The sequence below is a fragment of the Calliphora vicina genome, chromosome 5 (assembly GCF_958450345.1).
Source record: "Calliphora vicina chromosome 5, idCalVici1.1, whole genome shotgun sequence".
Classification (NCBI taxonomy): domain Eukaryota; kingdom Metazoa; phylum Arthropoda; class Insecta; order Diptera; family Calliphoridae; genus Calliphora; species Calliphora vicina.
The window spans coordinates 70,840,275-70,861,025 of record NC_088784.1 but is presented as its reverse complement, the minus strand read 5'-3'; the positions used below and the strand labels follow the sequence as shown (position 1 = coordinate 70,861,025).

Genomic DNA, 20,751 nt, shown 5'->3' with positions numbered 1-20,751 from the left:
TGCTGGTTTATCAGCATAATCCAATTGACAGTTCCATTTCTCAAGTTATCGCCAAATTTTGATTTCAATATGGCACATAGCGTCATCCTGTTGAAACCACATCCCGCTCGGATCAATGTCACCCATATTTTGAAACAAAAAATCAAGCTCACGCAGGTGATGCCACCAGCGTTAAACCGCATCGAATGGTGCATTTTTCTGGATGTAAGGGAGTCTGTAGGGTATGTTGTGTCTTGGTCTCACTCCATATGCCTCAAATTTTGTTTATTAACAAACCTTTTAAGCCAAAAATTTGCCTCTTCGTGAACTTCGTGAAATTTGTGATAAAACAGTCGTCTATAAGTTGCGCGAATCGATGACTGCTTTTCGAAGTAAATTTTTGATAATACTGTTGTTTAAGCGTCAATCTATTCATGATGATTTGCCTGAATATACTAGGGTTTACTCCCTAATTCGATTAAAAAGGAAATCGTTTCGAATTAAAATTTATTTAGCACACAAATTCGAACATTTTCGTTTTCGGATTGAGTTACGCAGTAACCGCCCTGATCATAAATGTCAAAGAGTTAGCACAGTATGACAGTTCATTTGACAATTAACCCTTGCGTAAATTCTATTTCGAGCCAATGAATCCTCATATGCGGGAAGTTTTGCTTTACTTCTTTAATTTAAAAAAAATGCAGTTGAAGCACACCGATTGCTCATCGAAGCTTATGGTGAATGTGTTTCATGGATTTCAACTTGCGAGAGATGGTTTGTGCGGTTCAGAAGTGGTGATTTTGCCAAAGAAGACAAGATCGCCCAGGCCAGCTAAAGAAATACCAAGAATTTATAGCATTACTCCATGAAGATTGTTGTCAAACTTAACAAGACCTTGCAAAATCATTGGGAGCTACCCAAGCAGCAATTTCAAAACGTTTGCGAGCAGCAGGATTCATCCAACATCAGGGAAATTGGGTACCATACGAATTGAAACCGAGAGACCTTGAAAGGCGATTTTGTTTGTCTGAAATGTTGCTTGAACGCTATAAAAGAAAAGAAATTTGAACCGAATCATTACTTGCGATGAAAAATTAATCCATTACGATAACCCGAAGCGTAAGAGATCGTATGTGAAGCCCACCCAACCAGCCGAATCGCCACCATTGCCAAATATCCATGACGCTAAGGTAATGCTCAGTATTTGGTGGAACCAAAAGGGTCCTAAAATCTGGCCAGACCATCACAGGGAACCTATACCGAATGCAACTGATTCGTTTAAAGCGAGCATTGGCCGAAAAACTCCCATAATATTAGGTCAGACATGAAACCATAATATTCCATTATGACATAGCTCGACCTGTTAAAAAGTGTTTAGAATGAAGTGGTTGGGAAGTTTTGCCTCACTCGCTTTATAGTCCAGACCCTGCCACGTCCGACTACTAATTGTTCCGATCGAAGCGGAACGCTCTCACTGCAATACTCTTCACTTCAGAACAGAGTATCCGATATTGGCCTGATTCGTTCTTGGCCTCAAAACATGAGCAGGAATACATATGTTGCCTGAATGATAGGAAAATATCATAGCTAACAATGGTCAATACTTTCAACAAATTTATAATGTACAAATGTTTCAAAATAAAAGCTAAAAATTTGAAAAAATTCCAATGGCACACGTTTGTGTAGTCCTAAAATATTTGGAAGCATTTAAAAATTGTGCATGTCTGAGTTGCCCTACTTCGAGAGTACACAGCTCTTCAGATGGGCCTATGGGTTCCGTCGTCAAAACATGATTTTGTTTATATATTGTATAACAGGAAACATTTTAATGAATTCGGTCATAAATTATGTCCGTTATTTTAATTTTTAAATGCGTATACTCGCTATGTTTTAATCGAATCCAGTTAGAAGTGACATATTTATTGTCAAATTATTTCGATTCTGCTCTACTGTGCAGTGCATGAAAAATTATACAATTACGTTAAATTAACCTTCGCATACGCATAAAATATAATTCAACATAATTAATAATTTTCCTAGACTTTAACAAATAAAATTGCAAACGTAAAAAAAACAAACATTCTCAAGTAAACTAAACCATTTTGGTTGATATTTGGCCATTGCAAAAGCAATTTTGATGGCTTCTCGGCCTTATTGTGTTTAAATAATTTTTATTTTTTTTTTCAGTTTAAAAACCAAAATAAAATTGAACGATACGCACATACACTTTCATTTATATCAAACAAATATAAATAAGCGCATTTTTAGCTATTGCGTTTTCACCATAATTTGCATATGGCGTTTATTATTGTTGTTATTTAAATTTTAAATATTTTTTTTACACAAACAAATTAAAAATATCGCTTTGAATTATAAATTCCATAAATTTATTATCAAATACCTACTTGCTCCGGTTTAATGGAAAATTATTGTACGATTGATTTGTATGCAAATTTTCTTAATGAAACCTTGAAAATTAAAAACAATTTGCTGCTGTGTTTATTTCAAAATATTTCAAAAAAAAAAAAAACTGTGAGTCAAGTATTTTCTTAATGACTCATCAATATATGTATCAAATTAATCAAAAAGTAAACAAATCTCCTGGAAAATAACGTTTCCTTTCAAATTAACTAAATGGCTAATTACGCATTTGAAATTAAACTTAAATTTATTTTCTTAAATAAACACAAAATTCCTTTGTTTGATATAAATTTTAAATATTTTTTTCAGAATTTCTAAAAAACAAAACTCTCTACCATTCCTGATAAGCAATAATATGTGTCTTGTCTTTTTAAATTTCACAGCATCATATTTGGTTGTTTTAATATTTAATTTTTTTCGAAAATAATTTTTTGTTTCAAAAATGTTTCTTATCAGCTGCTGTATGAAATGTTGATCTACAATTCGTATCTTTCAGTGAACTGTTATTTTTATATAAATAAATATCATACGGATATTTTGTGAAAAACAAACTGTGTATCTCAATCATAAATTACAGTTAATTAACATGTCTTGATAGTCATGTAGATCTTTGTCGTATCACGTGTAAAGTACATTTTACAGCAAAAATGTAATTAATATAAGTTTATTTACTTAATTAAGGTGACCATAGAGGTGTTTAATCATCCTTTATTAACAAAATGTTTAAAATCCTTAATAAGGAAGAACCATCTCAATAGGGATAGCAAACAGTTGGACATCTCCGATTTCAAATACAAAATCAATATTTCTCACAGTATCTCCTAAACTGTTGTAGTTAAATAACTAAATTTATTCAAAGTATTGGCCAATGTTAGCTATGACCTTTTCCCATCTTTCTGACAACATATGGATTCCGAGCCAAAAGAACTGTTCATATTTTGAGGCCAATAATGAATCAAGCCAATAGCGGATACTCTGTTCTGAAGTGAAGAGTATTACAGAGAGAGCGTTCTGCTTTGATCGAAACAAATAGTAGTCAGAAGGGTCATGGTCTGGACTATAAAGAGGGTGAGGCAAAACTTCCCAGCCACTTCATTCTAAATAGTTTTTAACAGATATTGCAACAAGTGGCCGAGTGTTTTCATGATGAAATATTACAGTTTCATTTCTGGCCGCATATTCTGGGCGTTTTTTGGCAAATGTATGCTTCAGGTTGCCTGTGATGGTCTGGTCAGATTTCAGCAGCTCATTATAGATAGCACCCTTTTTCTCCCAACAAATAATAAGAATTGCCTTAGCGCCATGGATATTTGGCTTTCGTTTCGATTCGGCTGGTTGGCCGGGCTTCACATACGATATCTTACGCTTCGGGTTATCGTAATGATTCTGTGGAAAAATTATTTTCTTTTATAGCGTTCAAACATCATTTTGGATATGTAAAATTGTATTTCAAGGTTTTTCGGCTTCAATTTGTATTGATACCCAATTTCCTAGCTTTTTAATGAATCCTGCTGTTCGTAAACGTTTTGAAATTACTGCTTGAGTAGCTCCCAATGATTTTGCAAGCTCTTGTTGAATATGAAAACAATCTTCATGGAAAAATGCTTACAATTCATGGTCTTCAAACTTTGTTGGTTGGCCTGGACGATCTTTGTCTTCCGTGTCAAAATCACCACTTCTGAAGCGAACAAACCATCTCTGGCACGTCGAAACCGAAAATTGCTATTTTTATACCCTTCACCTTTGTTTGTCATTCCGTTTGTAATTCCCACAATATAATTTTCCGACTCTATAAAGTATATATATTCTGGATCCTTATGTCCATCTGTCAGTCTATTGAAATAAATTTTCTGAAAACCCCAGATATCTTCGGGATCCCAATCTTTAATAATTCTGTCAGACATGCTTTCGAGAAGTTTCCTATTTAAAATCAGCTGAGATCTGGATTACTAAGTCATTAATATAGACAATATGGATATCTAATGATAGATATTTCAAAGACCTTTTGCAACGACGCACAGTGAGGGATCTGAAAAAAGTGGAAATAAATCTGTAACTTCTAAACGAATTGCCCGATATTAATAAAATTTCCCGTGGCTATAGAGGAGGTGTTGATAAGTTTAAGTTTTGGATTTGGGCTTATAACACTAAGGGGGGACGAGCCACAATGCCCCAAAGTGGGGCACCTCGGGTATATCAAAAATAAAAAATGATGCCAAATTTTTGTTTGCGATCCGATTTGAAATATTTTTATACATATGGAATCTAATAGACGAGATCTACAAAAAACATTGCTTTAGCCATATATTATCTCTTATAGTTTAGTGTTAGAGTTATTCGCATTTGAAAAGTAAAATTGTATTTTATTTACCTACCTTGATGAGGTTTTTTGCTAATAACGGATCCAATTCTTTCCCGATTTTCTTGAAATATAATTTTTTGAATTATCAAGACATGTATTAATAATAGTATGAAATAATTGTTTAAAAACATATACTGAGTCAAATGTTATGTGCATTCAAACTTAAAAAATAGTAGTTTTTTCGCCATTTTGTTACGAAAAAAGTACTTACATTAATTTTAAATTGTACAGAAAATAAGAAAAAGATAAATAGTATATTTATATTTTTCTGAAACACAACATTTCGGGAAATATTATAAAAGCAAAATAATATCAAAATTCGTATTATTACGTGGTCCAGAGCCTTCCGAAGTAGACCTATTTTTTATATAAATTTCAAATTTAGACAACATTTTCTCAAATCGCATAGCTCCTTTCAAAAAATTAAGACCTGTTTTGTATGTCCCAATATGTTCTTCAATATTGTGCAAAAGGGATTTCATAGCCCCGAGCTTGGTGCCTTCAATAAATCAAAAAATCTAAAAATCCCAATTTTGGAATTTTTGGGAAGCTTTTTGGGAATTGTGGGATTGTCATTAACAATTCACTAATATCTTTTTCACTTTTGGATTTGGATCGAAAGTTTCTATATAAGTGTAAAATTTCATTAAAAAGGATTCAAAAACAAAACTTTTATTGCATTTTAAAAATTAAAATTTTCCAAAAAATCAGCTATAATATTTTATTCCCATTTTTTTGAAAAAAGTCTTCTATAATTTTTTTATATTTCATTATGTACTGGCAAAGTACATAAGTTTCGTCATCAATCACACGACAGGTGTATTTTTCTATAAAATGTTACGTCCATTTTTTCGCTCTAAGTTCTTTGCCGAATTGCGATCTGGAAATTTCAGAACTTTATACAACTTCAACCCAGCATTAGCTTTGGCTCTGCGTACAAAAGAATCAGAGTATTTAACTTTACGAGCTCCTTTTCTAGTAGAAGTTTTCGGTGTTTCTTAAAAAGAGTTGTTCGACTTCTTTTGCTTTACCAATATCTATTAAACCTTTTTTCTTCTTGATCCCGGTTCTTTTTTCGGTGATCATTTTGACCGAAATTACGGATGAAAATTAATGATTTAGAACCTATCTGACATATTTTTTAAAAGCTAACGTTATTGAAAAATAATAATTTGTTGGACCAAGGCTAAGCTTTGGCTGAAATAGTGTGTAAAAGTTTATGTATCTCTATTGATCTGATCGGACTAAAAAGCCCAAAAATCCTCAAAATTTAAATTACACATCAAATTTGTTTCAATTTAAAAGTTTTGGTAAAATGTTGCTGGAATACCGAATATTTGGGTGAAATCCAATTTTTTAACTAATCCTACAACGAAACCGAATATTCACACGATCTCTAATATTCTTCTTAATACATATAGGCAAACATTTTTCTTTACTGTCAATGTCTATAACAAAATCAATCTTTGGTTACCAAAGAAAAACACAATTAATTGGCGCCTACACCGATAAAAAATAAATCTGTTATTTTCACCGCTTGAAAACAAACACATGCCTTAAAACGCAAAATAAACAATATACACTCACAAAATTTACCTCTATATATATTGACGTACTTCCTTGTGATGAATAATTTGACAAGCGTATTAAAATAATATTGAATATAAAATATCTACACAAAAATAAAATAACAATCAAACAAAAAAAAAGGAAGTGAGTGCAGCATGGAAAAAAACTTTTCAAGTTAAAATTTTGTATCTTGTAAATACACATAAAATACAATAAATAACAAAATAAAAACAACAAAATTGAGAAAGGAATTATATTGAAATAATACTACAACAAATTACTCACATTGAGAGAGAATGCTGACTAAAACGACTGCGCTAAAAAAAATTCAACACAAAATTTTGTACTCAAAATCGTGCGAACTACACAAGTATAAATTAAATACAGTGGGTTTCTGAAAGTAAAACAAAATCATAACAATAAAAACAATAACAAACTATGCTGATGATTAGTGTTGCCGGCTACGAGAGACAATTTAACAAAAGTGATTCATTAAAATTATGAATACAAAATTTTAAGAAAATCTTAAATAATATTGAAAATTTCCTCAAAAATTTTAAGTTTTATTAAAATTAATTTGATTAGCTATGTTTTTCTTCTCTAAGCTGCTATTTAATATGATATTATTTAGGCACTTTTCCTTAACCCTCTAACATTTAAACAATAAATGCAAATATAACTGATATTTCATTTTAAAAAAGTTAAATGTAAGTAATTTCTTACATAATTAAAGCTCACATTGACTTTCCCTTGTATTCTGAAGTCTGAAGATTTTTATATATTGTTTTTTTAACTTCCTTACTTTGAAAGCAAATTTAATAGAAATTGGCAACTCTGATGTTGAGTACACTGAAGAGTAAAATGAAATACACATTTTAGTACTTTTTGCACAGAGAGTAAACGGAGATGACAATTGTTTAATGTGTAAAATAAAACGCCAAAATGTAAAATTACACAGCCAAATCGATCCAAGATATCATGTCTGTTTAAGGCACGTAGGGCCTATAGGTAAGGACCTAGGGCGATGAAATGTTCCTCAAAAATATTCTCTGCTGATCAGAAATTATTAAAAATATGAGCCATGTTGAAGGCTCGATAGTAGGGTATTCAAATTATTAGATTTGATTCGATTAAGAGATTTGAATTCTATAAAATAAATCGAATAATTTAAATTGTATTAAATATAGTAAAATACTCGTATTGAGATTTTTATACCCACCATCAAAAAAATAGGTGATATATTGATTTTCTCATTGCATTTGTAAAACATTGAAATATTAATCGCAGAACACACAAAAGTATATAATTCTGGGTCCTTATGAAATTCTAAGATGATCTAGCTATGTCCGTCAGTCTGTACATCTGTTGAAAACACACTGAAATTTTCCAAAAATACTCTCTGTTGTTTGTTTGGTATTGAAAATGTTCAATATCGGTTTCACCTATACATATGTCCCCTCGGAATACTGTTTGTTCAGTCATAAATATGTTTCACCACTATATTTCCGATCGTCGTATCTGGACTCTAAAATTTCAGCCCATTATAAATTCCAGGATGATACAAAACCATGTATTTTTAAGCGTTTTAGAAAAAACTTGATTTTGGTTCTACTGTAAATTATATGGGCAACCATCAACGGAAACCGTGATTTCGGTAAAATTTATTCGTTCAAATTCGAGCAAAAAATCAGTTCTTCTAGAATGAAACAGAATTTCCATACAAAAAATTTAATTTTAAATCCCCCATTAACATGAAGTCTGGTTATGCCTTAACTAATAGTTATAATCATAGAGAAAACACATAGAGCGGAAACTCTCCTGTCAAAGACCTAACTCAGTTGTCAAAAACCTAAGTGGTGAGAATGTATTAGTAAAAAAACTATGTGAAAACAAAAACAACACTCGTATGTGTTTTTTTCGAGTTTCCGCTCTATGTTCTCTATGGTTATACTGTCGGTTAAAATTATTTTTGTATGTTTTAACTATAACCAGACTTCGTGTTACTGGGGGATAACTGTTATGGGGGATAACTATTTTTGTTTCCAGCCGGGGTATGCTTAGTCTGTCCAGGTTCTTCAAAGGTCCGCTTCCTTTGAAATCTTTACCACAGAGCTGTCTTGGATCTTTGAAATATGTTGGTTAATGGGCGAAGCTTCTAATGGAGAATTCGACGAGATAAACGCTTCGGCTCTCGGTCGGCTAACGACTTATTATTTGTAAATACTGTTTATGGATGCAATCCGAGGAGATAAATTCTTCAACCCTAGCTAGCTAATGAGTACAATCCAACGTGATAAATGCTTCGGCTCTCGGTCGGCTAACGACGTAAATACAATCCGAGGAGATAAATTCTTCAGCTCTCATCGGCTAACTACAACTTGTTGGCTATGACTAGCTAATGAGTACAATCCGACGAGATAAATGCTTCAGCTCTCGGTATTAATACGAAGTAAGAATCGGGACTTCGATTCTAGCCTCCCTGTTCATGTTTTTCTTAGATGCCTTATATGGAAATTCACATAAACTGTTTGGGAATTAGTGACAAATATATACTAGTATGTATTAGTTAGTATTAAATATGTTATGTTGATGTATTGAATGTTGAAACTGCAAGTTACATAACTTAAAAATGAAGGATTTTTTCAAAGTTTTAGTTTTTATTTGGAAAATTTGAACAATATAAATTTTGTCCAAAGTTTCGGACATTGTCCTTGCCCATCCTTCTGGCAACATATAGATTCCGAGCCAAAATAACTGCTCATCTTTTGTGGCCAAGAACGAATCAAGCCAATATCGGATAGTCGGTTCCAAAGTGAAGTGTATCCCAGAGAGAGCGTTCTGCATCGATCGGAAAATTAATAGTCAGACGTGGCAGGGCCTGGATTATAAGGCGGGTGATGGACCACATCTTACGGTTTCATGTCTGGCCCCTTTTCGGTCAATGCTCGCTTCAAACGAATCAGCTGCATTCGGTACAGGTTCCCTGTGATGGTCTGGCCAGATTTTAACAGTTCATAATAGATAGTACACTTTTGTTCCCACCAAATACAGAGTATTATCTTAGCTCCATGGATATTTGGCTTTGGTATCGATTCGGCTGCGATCTCTTACGCTTCGGGTTATCGTAATTGATCCATTTTTCATCACTAGTAATGAATCAGTTCAAAAATTACTTTCTTTTATAATATTTAAATATTATTTCGCACATGCAAAATCATCTTTCAAGGTCTCTCGGCTTCAATTCGTATGGTTCCCAATTTTCCAACCTTTGGATGAATCCTGCTGCTCGTAAACGTTTTTAATTTACTGCTTGGGTAGCTCCCAATGATTTTTTAAGCTCTTGTTGAGTTTGACAATAATCTTCATGTAGTAATGTCTCTAATTCTTGGTCTTAAAACATATTTTTGGCTGGTCTGGGCGAACTTTGTCTTCCGTGTCAAAATCACCACTTCTGAACAGAACAAACTATCTCTCATGCATTGAAACCGATGGAACACATTCACCATAAGCTTTGGTGAGCAATCGGTGTGCTTCAGCGGCATTTTTTTTTCAAATTAAAAAAGTAAAGCAAAACTTCCTGCATATGACGCTTTGTCATTTCGAAGCAAAAAAAACTTTGTGGTTTACACAATAATGTTCAATAACTTAGTGAGAATAAATTACAGATATGTACCCTTCAAAATTACATATAAGTTATTAAAAAAAAACCGCGTTCAAAAGATAAGCCATCAATTGTAAATCCGGCATTTTTAAGTCATACACCCAATATTCACATTTACTTAGTATTCTTAATAGAATCTGCAAATATTTTTAAACTATAAAATTAACAAAAAATTGTGATAAGAAATTTACTTTATCACAAATTTCTTAAATACGTCAAACCCCAGCATCCCCAGCATAGTGAGTGGTTTATCTCATCTGTCTCTGCATAGAACTATTAAAACAATAACAATTTTATCTGTCAAATAAACGTTACTATCACCCTCACTCACAAGCAGTTGGCAACACTGTTCGTTACAGTGATGGTGAGAGCAGCAGAATAACAACAAAACGACGCATTTCAAAAGTTTCTTGACACAAACGGATGCTCAAGTAAATTTAGTCGATAAAACGCTACGTTTGAAAACGGTCGATTTCAATTCATTGAACGAAATATACAAAAAAAGAAAAAACAAACAAGTGGAATTGGAGAAAATATATAAGTTTTTTTTAAGAAAAAGAAAAAAAAGAGAATTTTATTTTAGTATAGATTTTGTAACATCTAAAAGAAGAAAAACAAAACCCGCTAAATGTTTTTATAGATTTTTTTTAACGGCAAACAAAGAAATAATATAGAGAAAAACAAAATAAAGAAATTGACGTAATTGGTGAAAATAAAAGTGAATAATTTCTGGAGGAAAATCAAAGAAAATTGATTGATTGAAAAGTGATTCAATACAAAATCAACATAATCACTCACTCCCACCCATAACTAGCGATTACACTCTCAGTAAAGAAATTTAGCAAAAGGCAATCCAAAAAAAAATACAAAAAATAAAACCACCGTTTGTTATTAAAACCTAGTGACTGAAAAGTCCACTCACGGGTGTTAAAATCTATCAGAATTAGTATTTTTTAAGAAAAAACTAAAAACACACACACAAGTTCTTCCCTAAGATTATGACAATGGTTGAAGGTATGACTTCAATAGATTTGGGCACTAGTCCCATGCAAGAAACCACCAGAGATATTGGCGATGTAATGCCGGATGAACTCATGGAATCGCCCGAAGAAAGGTCAGTAGTAGTACAGATAATAATTGCCAACTGCAAAGTTTCAAATTATGTTAAAGGATTATTATCATTTTATTGCTCCGGTTCCTTTTAGTCTGTATGGTTTTGTTTGAATATATATACATTAATTATTGATTTTTCCTAGTACTTACCATAAAAAACAACTCACGTGTTTCTTTTTTTTGCTATCATTTTCTTAAAATATTCAGAAACCTAGTCATTCATACATATATTTATTTTAAAGTTTAATTCACAACTTGTTTATACCTACATAAATAATTACTGAAAAGCCCTTACAACCTTTCCAATCTACAAATTTTATAGTTCCCCTTTTAAAGGACAATGACGTCATTAGCAACATTTACAAATTTAAATTGACATCATTATTGGCTTCTTAGCCTGGCTGTCTGTCTGCCTTTATTACGTATTAAATTTTTCTTTAGTTTTATGGTTTTTTGGGTGTATTTTTATTTTGGCTATTAATAATAATAATTTTAAAGGTCTGCTCTGAATCTAAAACAGTCCATAGTTATTTAATAATTGTTTTTTGTTGTTTCTTTTTTTTGTAATTAATTAATTTTTATTAAATTATAACTTGATGTCACGAATTTTAAAATATTATATTGTATTGTTTTCTTTATAAATGGTTTTTGTTTGTTTTAATAAATGAAAAAAAAACCTTTAGAGCAGTTATCTCCACCTTTTTACACAGTGCTACAGGGAAAAATTATTGGATGAATTACAAAAATAAATGAAAATTTATTAAAAATTCCTCCAAAATTTAGAAAATTTTATATAAAATTTTTGTGATTTCGCTTACTGAATCCTAAGGCAGTCATTTCTTATTGGATCCTAAAATCTTAAAGATCCCAAATCCCTAAGAATAACAACTTAACTTAAAGTTAGCACTAACAATAGGTCTTGTAGTTAAATAAAACCACAGAATATATTTTGGTTACATTTTTAATACATCGTTAGCTTACGGCGTTTTCTTTGCTGGCATAAATTATGCCTTTAACCCTTCTTTGTGTTCTTTTCTGCAGTTTGATAAGCGTATAACGTGTTCTTTTCAAATAATGTTGCACTAAAACCCCCAAAATATGCTATATGTTTCACCCACAATTTTATCAAAGGGTTAGAAAACCACCACTTTTTATACAGCTTTTCTTGTTATTCATTTTGAAGTACGTTTTTGGTAATGAAATAGTTTTTGTATGTTTTTTGCAACCTTTTATGTCAGCAAAGAAAACACCATAGTATGCAAGCGTGCTAAGTCCCTCTTCACAAATTTTACAGGAGACACAAAAAACGGTCTACAATCCTTGTTTTTAATAAAGGGTCTTGCAATATAAAGTTCCGATCTCTGACAGTTGATAACGGCTGTAATTTATTCAAATTGTTTTACCAAATCATCATGGACGGCTTTAGTGTGCAAAAACGCTCGATTCTCCATTTTACGGTATGATCAATTTCTTGATGAATGGATAAGTCAATAAACAAAATGGTCGAATTTGGGACGATACCAATCCACATGAGATCCAAGTGCGTCAAATGTGAAAAGTCTGTCCCTCTTTACAAATTTTATAGAGGAGACAAAAAACGTTCCTGCTTTTAAAAAAAGGGTCTTCCAATAGGGACTTCCAAACTTTGACAGCTGATATCTTCCATATTGTTGTAGCTACTTCAATCGAATTGGCTGTCATTTATTCAGTTTGTTTTGCCAAATCAGCATGAAGGACTATAGAGTTCAATAACACGTGGAAATTACAAAATTGTTTTACCAAAATCGATGTTCTGTTCCGAGCGCTTCATCAATTTTATGGTGAGGCCAATTTCTGGATGAATGGATAAGTAAACAAACAAAATTTTCGAATTTATGACGATACACTCCTCATTAGATCCAAGTGCGTCAAATGCATACTGAAAAAGTCACTGTTTGCTGTGATTTTGGGATGGTGGCCCATATTTTATTTGAGAACGATGTTGGTCAGGCCATTACCAACTTTTTTGGTCTGAATTGATATCTGGTTTCAACTGGCTACGTGGCACCATGAGATGTGTCTCACGTATTGGAAATTCTGCACCAGCGATTTGAAGGCATGGTCATCCGAGATCATGCGATTTGTCCCCGTTAGACTTTTTCGTATGGGATTTTCTTAAGTCGCAGTTCTATGCCAATATACTACAAAACACAGCGGCCGTCAAAGTCAACATAACCCCTACCATAGGTTAAATTCTGCCTGATTTATGCGCTAAAGTCAAGAATATATGACATTTCGGATGCGCTCCACACAACGAAGCCGAAGCGGACATTTGCACGATGTTAGATTATATACATACATAACACAGGACGGCACCATGAAATGTCTGTCACGTATTGGACATTGTGCACCAGCGATTTGAGGCCATTAACATCGTGGAGGTGATGTGAACTGTTCACCGAAATCGTGCGATTTGTCCCTGTTAGACGTTTTCTTGTGGGATTTTCTTAAGTCGCAGGTCTACGCAAATATACTACAAACAGCAGCGGCCGCCAAAGCCAACATAATTCAGTCTGATTTATGCGTCAGAGTCATGGGAAATTGGAGATTTCGGATGCGTGCCAACCAGCGAAACGGCGGCAGATATTTGCATGATGTTATTTTCCATACATATTGACATCGTTAGGCCTTTCAAATGAATAAAAAATGTCGATGATATCTCTTTGTTTTATTTAAATTCGAAGATAGGAAGCGCTACATGAAATACACAACATTAGATTCATAGTATTTAAAAGAATAATAAAAATTAAATTGCAGAATAAATATAAATAAATAAAATAAACCAGTGCGATATTTTTATCAAAAACAAGCTTAAAACTTAGGGTGCTTAAAAAAATTTACAATAAAAAAATGTTGCCTGTATCAACTCAGTTGCGAGTAACGGAGGGTTAGATATTTTTGAAATCAGTCAATGCAGTTTTATTACTTATTTGGAATGATTCATCGCATTATTTGTATTTACATAAAATAACAAAAAATATGTACATATCTTTTGGGTGTATGACTTATAAATGCGGGATATTTTTTAAATTTTTAGCTTTTATTTTGAAACATTTGTACAATATAAATTTATTTAAAGTATTGGCCATTGTTAGCTATGACCTTTTCACATATTTCTGGAAACATATGGATTCCGAGTCAAAAGAACTGCTCATCTTTTGAGGCCAATAACGAATCAAGGCAATATCAGATACTCTGTTTGAAAATTGAAATTGAAGCGTATACCAGAGACATTCTGCATCGATTGAAACAAATAGTAGTCGGGCGGGCAAGGTGTGGACTATAAAGCAGGCTAGGCAAAACTTCCCAACCACTTCTTACTTTTTAACATGTGGCCGAGCGTTTTCATGATGAAATATTACGGTTTCATGTCTGGCCGCATATTAGTTTTTCGGACAATGCTCGCTTCAAACAAATCAGTTGTGTTGGATACAGGTTCCCTGTGAAGGTCTGGTCAGATCTCAGCAGCTCATAATAGATAGGACCCTTTTGCTTCCACAAATACAGAGCATTACCTTAGCGCCATGGATATTTGTCTCTGGTCTTTTACGCTTCGGATTATTGTAATGTATCCATTTTTCATCGCAAGTAATGATTCGGTGCAGAAATGATTTTCCTTTATAGCGTTCCACCATCATTTAGGTCATGCAATTTCCCTGTTTTAGGGTGAATCCTGTACCCAATTTCCCTGCTTTTGGATGAATACTTCTGCTCGCAAAATTTTTGAAATTGTTTCTTGAGTAGCTCCCAATGATCAAATCATTGGGAGCTATCTTGTGTCAAATTATAGAAGTAAAGCAAAACTGCCTTATGGGTACAAAATTCGACATTTTCGAAGCAAAACAAAACTTTGTTGGTTGCACTCATAGGGTAACATAGAGACGAAACGGAATTGTCAAAAACCTAAGTCTGTTGTCAAAAACCTATCTCTTGCAACAACAAAATACATGCTAGACAATGTATTTTGTTGTTGTATCAGAAATATTATTTGTTGTATTTTTGTTTGACAAATCGGAGTGTCTCGTCTCTATGTATTATTCTCTATGTTTGCACTATTAAGATCAATATCTAAGTAAGAGTGAATGACAGATATGTACCCTTCAAAATGACATATGGGCAATATCATATCATCGTACGATACATTTGTACGCCTATAGATTGAAATAGATTTTGCAAAAATAAGAGTATCTAAAAAATAATTTGGTATTTATGTTCCATTCAGATGGTACTATATTTTAAAATAATAAAAAGTTCTTTCGAAACATTGTTGTCTGAAATATAGAGCGAATAATTTTGAGGTACATGTTTTATTTTAATTTCTTACACTAAACCAAATAATTTTTCTTTACAATCCATCATATTTGAATAAAAACAATCTTTGAATGATTTTGTAATAAATAAAATTTAATATCGTACGTGACATACCGTACACAATTTTCGCCGCAATTTTAGCTTAAAACATACCTAAAACATTGAAAAATTAAATATAATCAGATTAAACTATTATTTTTGTCTTTAAAATGTTGTAATATGATCTGAATACTTTCACATAGTAACATTTTATTATTATCTTCTATTCAAATCATCTTGAAAAAAAGTTTCAAGGGTTTGTGTGTTTTCAGTCGTGGTAGCGATTCTCGTGGAATTGCCCATATGGAACATAGTGGCAATGGGTATCTTCAAAGAACTTGCATAATACTTTGTATTCGAAACTCCAGTGATATGCATTTGTATCGATTAAATTGTATCTGTAAATTCATTGTTAATTCTTATTTCTTTAAGAGGGTAGTGTTGGCTATTTTAACATGACTATTCGCCCTATTCGCTGCTAGTTCAGTATCATTTAGTAAATGCGTCTGTGCTTAGCAGAAATTTTATTTTGCAGCCTACAAAAGCATTTTGGTGATGAACTCCTTGACATCACATTAAGAGCAATTGGGCACAAAGATTGGAATGTTTTTACATTATCTGTATTAATTTTTAATTAGTGTTTTAAACCTTCAGAGGCAACTGAAGACTTCATATATACAAATGCTTGTTTTCGAGATTATATCAGACAAACTGTCTGAGAATTGTATGATTAATAAATGAATTTTCCTAAAATTTCAATCAATATAAGACAGTCAGTCACTTCTTATATATAACATATTATTTTTGCAAATATTTAGTAACATGTGATGGAATACACAAATGTATTGTAGTATTATATACTTTTAATATTGTAAGGTGACTTGACGTCATCGTAAGGAAATCCACTTAATTATGAGAACTTTAACATTCTCGTTTTATTTACACACATTTTCCCAAAGTCCACATTTATTACTAGTCATAGGTCAAGGTTAATCCCAATGTTGTTGTTATTGTTATTTTGTTTTGATATTATCATTTAAATCTTATTAAATTGTAAGTAAGTACGAATGTACTAATTAAATATAAGTTTACCAAGAAATTGCCATATATTTAGCCAGCCAGCTGGACAATTGATTTGTTTACTTGTCATTTTCTTAAGCCTCATCCTGACAAAATTACAATATTTCTTGTTGTTTTTTAATGGAAAATATTTCGAATTTAATTCAAGTACAAATACTATTATGTAAATACAAATGTATTGGCTGTAATAACTATTACCACAGTAATTTAAACAAGTAAGGGCCATTATTACCACTTGCCTTTATAGTTAAAAGGTAAATTTAAGCAATAGAAAAAGGTACCCTTAAAGTTAACTTTAACTATAAAGGCAAGTTGTAATAATGGCAATAAGAGTGTTATAATCGGCTGTGCCGAATTTTGTTGACCCACCAACAATATGTAGTTTTGGGGACTTGCATCAGTTATGGTCCGAACTTTACAAAATTTAATAGAGTGATTAGTTAAAACTTTAAATGATTTATATCGAAATTTAGGTTAATATCATTATATACGAGTATAAATTATTTATTGACAATAAAATATTTTTTGTATATAGGGTTTATATGGACCGATCCTCACAAAGGTTGGTAGAAAGATTTCAAGATTGTTCATTCATCACGATAGTAATTATTATAAGACAATTATGAATGTTTAAGTAATTTTCTGAGGAGGACCTTAATTGAGGACTAGGGACATATGTTGCCATCCTTGACAGTTTAGTTTCAGAATACTTAGAACTAATTCGTGCGAAATTTTATCAGGATTTCCGTATAATCAACATATTTATGACTGCTCAAACAGTATTCCGGGGGGACATTTGTATGGGGACTAGGTGAAATCATGGACCAATATTGCCCATTTTCAATACCAAACAAACCTTATCAACTGAGTATATTTGTGGAAAATATCTACTTTCGTTTGGGCCCTAAAGTGTTTTCAACAGACTGACAGGCTGACGAACGTAGTTAGATCGTATTAGAATCCATACGAGGACCCAGATGTGGGTCTGCGACAAATATTTTGATGTGTTACAAACGGAATGACAAAATCAATATACCCCCCATCTGGTGGGTATAAAAAAGCATTTTTGTTTCAAGTACGAGTATTGAATTGTTTTTATTGATTTTTATGTTCATGGTGCTCTTCAAAATGACATTTATGCGCTTGTTTTTGGTTTATTATTTATACGAGAGCATTAAATATTTACCTAGATGGCCATAGTGTTTAAATGCTTGTGTTGTTATTGTTACATTGGTTTGGCTATCCAATTATCAGTGGAATTAGATAATTGAATGATTGACTTGCAACTAGTGAATATTATATTTCACAATGAATATTACATACCGTCTGTATTACCTATAAGCAAGGAAGGCTACCGTTACCGCTAAGCTTACGTTATGCCTAGATTACCCTTTTAGCTCAACTACCGTTACCGCTAAGCAACTGTTACCGAAATAACAGCAATTACCGTTACCGATATAATCTCAAATACCGTCACCGATATTCTATAAAGATACAAAATCTTAATTTCAATAATTGATTTTTTTGAAATCTAGAAAATTTCAAATTGTAATAAAATATTTGTCCACTTATTTTGAATTTTTGTAAATTGCAATATTAATATTTTCATTCAGGATGAGTTACCGTTAAAGTAACTTTACCGAAAATTATTCATTTTGAGGTTATGAAGTAAATTGGCTTAAAACACGCAATTTTTTAAAACAAATTCAAATTTAAGGATACCAATGTGAAGTAGAAATATGGGAATTAATAATGGCATATAATGTCGGGCAAATGTTGACCTCTAGCAAGTCGCCCGATGTTTGCTCTTTTTACAATATTTTGAACAAGATTTTTCAAAAACGTTTCCCTTATCTCATCAAATTTCATCATTCAGAGCATCTGTTGTTTGTGGTTTGTTCACGTAAACCCAATTTTTCAAATGGTCCGAGAGTAAATAGTGCAGCTGCGTTAAATCACAAATACGAGGCGGCCAATTGAAATCTCCAAAACGAGAACTTACCAGAGCTGTAAATGAATCATTCTTTTTTTATTTTAACCCTTTCAGACATTTTGTCCAATATATTGGACATTTGGATTTTTCCTTTTAAAGTCATGTAGCGTTGACGCAATTGGATAGATTTTTACAGTTAATAGCGTTGTCAAAAGAGTGTTTACTAGATTGTATATATGTATATGTGATTTAAACATCTAATTTTTCATTGGTTTTGGTTAAATTAAGTTATTTTCATAAGTACGTCAGCGTTCTATAAGAATGTGTTAGATATAGTAATATTCGGTGCTTTTTTAAAATGATAGTTACATTATTTTAAGCTCTAAAAAAAGCGTGTAAGTATTAATTGAGTATTAGTTTAGATATTTGTGTATTAATTGCAATTAATTACATTAATTTTTTAAATTTTATTTACGAGATACATGTCATTTAAGAAAATTCGACCAATATATTTGACTTCATCTGGCAGTCACGTGTGACGATTTACCCGTAATTTGACTTCATATTCTTAATTAGCCTACACTGAAATTTTCAGTTTTTTATCTCAACTAATTCTATTTAATGTCTGAAAGGGTTAATTAATTATGAATTAGCTAAATTTTTAATTAATTTGAATTGAATGAAATTTGAATCAATTCAATCGAATTAGGCAGAAATGAGTTGCAATTCATTTCCAATTCATTTGAATTGAATTGATTTTGAATTAATTGAATTGAATTAGAAAAAAGAATTAGCAATTCAAATGAATGAATCAGAAATGAGTTGCAATCAATCAAATTCAAGAGCAAATCTCTAGGGGGAATGAAAAATTTCTCCTACCAAAATGAAAATATCCAGTACAAAAATTTATCAATGAAAACATGGTGTCTGGAGTTAGTTTCTTCAAGAAGAACTGACACATTTGATATTCAAGAAGCGAAAACTTTTTGTTAATATTTATAATCAGGAATCAGGAAAAATAACAATGTATGAAATGCTTTCTGTCTTTTACATAAAAAATTAGTTGAATGACAAAACCACAGTGATGCTTACTGTAGATTTACTTACAAAATCAATTCAAATTTCAATCAATTGAAATGAGTTTGAAATGAATTCAATTCAAATGAATTGCTAATTCTTTTTTCTAATTCATATGAATTAATTCAAAATCAATTCAATTCAAATGAATTGGAAACAAATTGCAATTAATTTTTACCAAATTCATTTGAATTAATTCAAAATCAATTCAATTTGAAAACGAATTGCAATTCATTTTTACCAAATTCATTTGAATTGATTCAAATTTCATTCAATTCATTTTTTGTGTGAATGTTTCGCGAATTAATTCAAAAATGAATGATTCATTTACAGCTCTGGAACTTACGCGACCGGGAAATTTGTTATGCAACAACTGAATTGTTTTGCCGGATCAAAAGATCACTGACGTCAACATTAACCAATTGTGGCCACATGGTTTGGTAGAATTTTGCGAATGTGAAATTTTCAACATTTTGCTAGTAAATTTCCAAAATTAAAATTCGATGTTCACGAGTGTAGCGATTCATGGTTAAAATTTCCCAAGTTTGTACTAAATAAGTGTCAATGGATGACAGATACAATTTTGATATTTCATCATTTGACAATCAATTTACTTCATAACCTCAAATTTGATCACTCTTTAGAAGAGGGAGCATTTTCTATTATTTCCGTCGACTTAAACTTCACTATATTTTTTTCAAAGAATAAAACCAGCCTGATCTGTTACCGTATAGTAGTAAATAACCTTGTATTCAGATTTTGCTAATTTCGAAGTCCTTGCAATCAATGGGTTATTAAATTCGTTACATATAACTAGATTCTTTTCGATGAATTTATATACCATTCTCTTGACCTTTGGCTTGTCTGAAGAAACGCCCGAATTTGGCAGGAATCGAACCTGCAACCTTCAGACTTATAGTCCAGCGCACTATCATCTCTATATCTAATAGGCCAACATCATATCGTGATTTATTTGTTTCAATTATTTCGGGTGTAGAGACCTCAACCTCCATATTTGCAGAACGTTCGTCATCTTCCATGCTTGTACGGCCACATGAATGAATTCTTAAATAAATGAATTCAATATGTTTGAAGTACTAAGGAATTAAGCCTATGAATTAATTCGTAATGAATTCATAGAGAGAAAACATTTAATTTGAATTTAAA

At 31.9% G+C, this 20,751-nt stretch overlaps 1 protein-coding gene across 3 annotated transcripts in view; it reads left to right on the top strand.

The window, feature by feature from the left end:
* The window catches only part of Gdap2 (ganglioside induced differentiation associated protein 2), a 162,533-nt gene that overhangs the window by 128,348 nt on the left and 13,434 nt on the right, over positions 1–20,751 (top strand). Inside the window, exon 1 of one of the 3 annotated variants that reach the window (XM_065514555.1) lies at positions 10,376–11,106. The exons of the other annotated variants lie outside the window; for them this stretch is intronic. Within the exon in view, the coding sequence (XP_065370627.1) occupies positions 10,991–11,106 (116 nt within the window). The 5' untranslated portion in view covers positions 10,376–10,990. Of the gene's footprint in view, positions 1–10,375; positions 11,107–20,751 lie in introns of those variants that run through there. 3 annotated transcript variants of the gene reach the window in all.